At 40.7% G+C, this 4,178-nt stretch overlaps 2 protein-coding genes across 3 annotated transcripts in view; one reads left to right on the top strand and one right to left on the bottom strand.

The window, feature by feature from the left end:
* LOC101859661 (gamma-aminobutyric acid receptor subunit beta) overlaps positions 1 to 4,178 on the top strand; it is a gene marked incomplete at its 5' end in the record, with an annotated part of 100,762 nt that overhangs the window by 49,904 nt on the left and 46,680 nt on the right.
* On the bottom strand, positions 1,031 to 3,936 carry LOC106012701 (the record flags this gene model as incomplete). The annotated part of the gene is given in 2 exon segments (XM_013086434.1): positions 1,031 to 1,925; positions 3,795 to 3,936. Coding segments are annotated over 2 exon segments (372 nt in total), but the record flags the coding sequence as incomplete, so codon positions are not given.

Below are 4,178 nucleotides of genomic sequence, written 5' to 3'. Positions count from 1 at the left end.
ATATTATTATTACTATTATTATTATTATTATTATTATCCAAAAGCTCAAGTTCTGTATCTACTTTAACCCCTTTACTTATACCAATTATCAGGGTTGCAACCCAGTGCGCGGTGTTTACATCTGCTTCCCCTCGATCTAAGCGTTGGCTGCAACTGCGAGATAAACAGACAGTCCTACTGAGACTGAGACGTCTTATTTTCCTTTTCCCTTTCAACGCTGACTGCAGCAAAGGAATGCTGAAAATAAATAAATAAATAAATATAAACTGAAATGCGTTCAGTTTCTCTTCTTTTGTACAAGTACTCTTTCTCTTCATGTGGCGTTGAGGAGGTTTTATTTGACCGAAGCAGCTCAGTCGGCTCTGAACATACAATAATTATGTTTTTGTTTTGCTGTTATGTTAAGAAACTGGCCGATGCACTCGTAATGCAGTGGGTATGTCCTTTATCGTTGCACCCAAAAAGACATGAATTCAACCAGTCTTTATCTCGGATGTTGTATGCCACTCAGTCCAGATTCACCCGGAAAACACGGTCGAGGCTGCCCCCACCCTTTTTTCCCCTTAGTTATCAAAATTGTTTCGGTTGTGACGTAAAAAAGATATTGCTGTAATATTATTATTATATCAATGTCAGCGAGAGAGTCTTGTCAAGTTTGTTGTTAGAAAATGAAGATGAGGGTTTTGTTCCTGGATCTGATGTTCCGTCCGATCTTCCATCAATAGAAAATGCATTTTCTCTTATTATTTCAGTTTAACTTGCTATGAGCTAGTACACGGCTATAGCATTTGTGCGAATGATAGCGGTTATGCTAAACTTTCATTTATGAATTGGGTATAGAATTAAATGAACGTGGTAGCTGTTGTATGGACATGTGCCCCTTCAGTTCTACCTATTGAAAGACTATAAACAACTGCTTGAAATTATGAGGTTGTATATATCTTTCTCTTTGCTCGTACAAACAGCGTTCAATAACCATGTAAAAGATGTCCAAAAACATTTGTAAGCATGATACATTCCAAGAACAAGATAATGCTTTAACAGATTTATTGCAACCGTGATTTTTTAATTATTGACTCAATTTGGCGAAATGAAATTTCTCATTGTAAACAGCTTAACTGGCACAGAGTAAAAATGATAGCTTTCTCTCAGCTTTCAGTTCAGGTAGGGGGGAGTTGTTGTTGTTTTTTGTATAAGTTCACTTTGCCGTTGTTTCCCTTTCTCATACCTTGTAAAACACAGTAATAGTCCTTAATTTTAAGTAAGAGTTTTACGGCACTTGCAACACACTAAGGTCATATAAGTGCTGTGTTGTTGTCCTCAGTGCAACACGAGTAAAATTTTGAGTAAGGGATGCAACTCATATTCTGTTTGAATATGTCCACGAGCCCATCATATAAACTGAACAACGAAATAAGTAAAGACAATATTCATAAAAACCATTGACTGTCAAATTATTATTCTGATTTTGCAATCCACAGACCCTGTAGTAGTAGTAGTAGTATTTTGATCTTTCACATATGGTTGTTTTTCTAAAATCATTAGCCTGTTGTTATCATTGGTATTGTTGCTGTTGTTATTATCTTTATTGTTGTTTTTGGTTATGTTACTGTTCTTGTCTCCATTGCTACTGTCTATCCGATACCAAATTTTGAAATTGAACGGTGGCCATCTTTTCTTCGTATAGGTTTGGATTCACGGCTGTTTTGTAGTGCTGTTGGTCTTATCGCACTGAGACACCCAATGATAGCCAGGCCTAGAAGGGCGCATGTCCCTGCGTGTGAGTGGTGGCGCGTGTTTGGCGGTGGTGGGCAGGGGCGCCTCGTACACGTTACAGTACAGCCCCGGACCGCAGCCGCAGTAGCCGTTGATCTTTGCGAGGCTGTCGCAACCTTGACCTTCCACTCGGTACATCTGACATGTTCCTGAAAGAGACACATGCATTCTTTTATTATTGATTAAAATTTTATTTAAATACATTTTGTTAAGTTGCTCATCGGCTTCTATACTTTTTCCAAGAACATCGGGTAAAAATAAAGTATACCCTCCCCCCCTCCCATGTCTCCACTTATCTCGACAATCAAAGCTCACTGTTGACCTTTTCTTGTAAGACAACGCCATTGTGACCCCCGCTGTGACCCTGCTAATTGCCGACTAGGTAATAAAGTTTGAAAGTAATTGGGGGGGGTTAGTACACTTTACTTTTACTGAACATCGGCGCTCTGTGTGAAAGAATTCAATTTCAAATGATAAAGCTTTGTACAAAAAGACACTCATTTATATAGCGACTAGACCTTTTGGAAAGATGAGCGCTGGGATGGTCCGATCCGAACATTGTGGTGACAGGAAATACACGAACGAATTCCAAAGTTCAGACTCCCCTTAAATTTCGACCTCAAACTTTCGTGCGCTTTCTGTATTCGTAAACAACTTCGAATCAAGGATATGAAAATCTACACCTTGATTTGGTTCCAAGTTTCGTTTTCCCAGGTGGTATTACGTTAGGCTGTGAGCTTGGCTACATTCCCTGAGTGGGTAATCTTAAACTTACGTTGTTTCACTTCTTTTCATGTTTTCCACCCTATTACCATAAACATGTCTGAGGTGGATGCTTATTCAAAGGTTTTGCCTCCTAAATAACTCTACTGTTGTCGTGCGGGCGAGAAATCAATCCTTTACCATTCCGAATGTTAAGGCTGAGAGAGGCAGATGTAATGGGTTGCTTTGAAACTTTTGCGATAACTGCAGTGTTGTTTTACCGGATAATGTGTTGACCGGGGGGAAAAAGAATTCTGCTGTACTCTAAGTATAAAAACGTTTCTTTGACTCTGAGAAGTATTTATCAAAACGGTATTGGAAGGGATTGCGTCCTTTTCAGAGCCGTAAGACCGGCGTCTGTGGTGCAACGATTAATTAGGCGCTTCGCTGCTAGGGAAGGGGACATTTTATGAAGTATGTCTTTCTTTATACTGGGATGTTGCATCCCTGTCAGCCCAGGTTAGCCCTTTCAAGCAGGATCGGAAGCCTGCTTCCTAAATGATTTAAACGGTGTTGATTAGGGCGTTTAAAAACATTAAAAAGTGACAAAAGGTTACTAGAGATTCGAGTCCTCCCGTTGAATTACGTCTCTCGAAAAGGATTCAGACTACTGTCCTATTGGCGCTGGATACTTTGCTGCTTTCAGGGCATCCCCGATTCTCTCTCAGTGTATTTGGGTGAGGTGTGGGTGGACGCAACAAGCGGAATAGCTATACGACAGCAGAAAGGGCAGGCGCGACACAGCTAGTCCAGGCACTATACACCCCTAGTCCTGATATATTGCTCTATACGCCCCTAATTCTGACGTTATACATGACTAATCCAAATAGTATACCCCCTAGTCCAAGCACTGTACACCCCTTGTCCAGACGTTATACAATACACACACCCGTAGTCCTGACGTTTTACATGACTAGTCTAATCACAATACACCCCTAGTCCAGACACTACTCACCCCTATTCCAGACGCTTAACACCCCTTGTCCTGGTGCTTGGACCAAGTGTTATTTAGTGGAGATGAGGTGCTATATTTGGACTAAACAATGTTTGGGTCAGATTTTTAAAAACCAAATTTGAAAACAACTGGAAAATAGAGTAAAGATTGAAAAACTCCGTCTTTTATCAAAAGACAAAAGAGACGAAGGGGGTGGGGGGGGGGGGGGGGGGGAGAGAGAAAGAGAGGGAGATCGAAAGTGAAGGAAAAAGGAAGGGGGGTCATACGTCACTGTGAGAATGTCAATTAACAGACACCATACCTTTTGTGGACCCAGGCATCAAGATTTCAGGCGGGGGCAGTTCCACAGCTCGTCGACTCACCACCATAAACTCACTAAGGATCTGACAGCACTCGCCCGCTCCACAGTCGGACTCGCTCTCACACTCCTTACCCACTAGTGCCTGAGAATAGATAGATAGATACATACATAGATAGATACGTACATAGATACACAGATAGATACATACATACGTACATACATACATACGTACATACGTACATACATACATACGTACATACATACATACGTACATACGTACATACATACATACATACGTACATACGTACGTACATACGTACATACGTACATACGTACATACGTACATACGTACATTCATACATACGTATATACATACATACATAC

Source organism: Aplysia californica, unplaced genomic scaffold (assembly GCF_000002075.1).
Source record: "Aplysia californica isolate F4 #8 unplaced genomic scaffold, AplCal3.0 scaffold00467, whole genome shotgun sequence".
NCBI lineage: Eukaryota > Metazoa > Mollusca > Gastropoda > Aplysiida > Aplysiidae > Aplysia > Aplysia californica.
The sequence above is the reverse complement of the archived record's forward strand: the minus strand, read 5'-3'. Positions and strand labels throughout refer to the sequence as shown.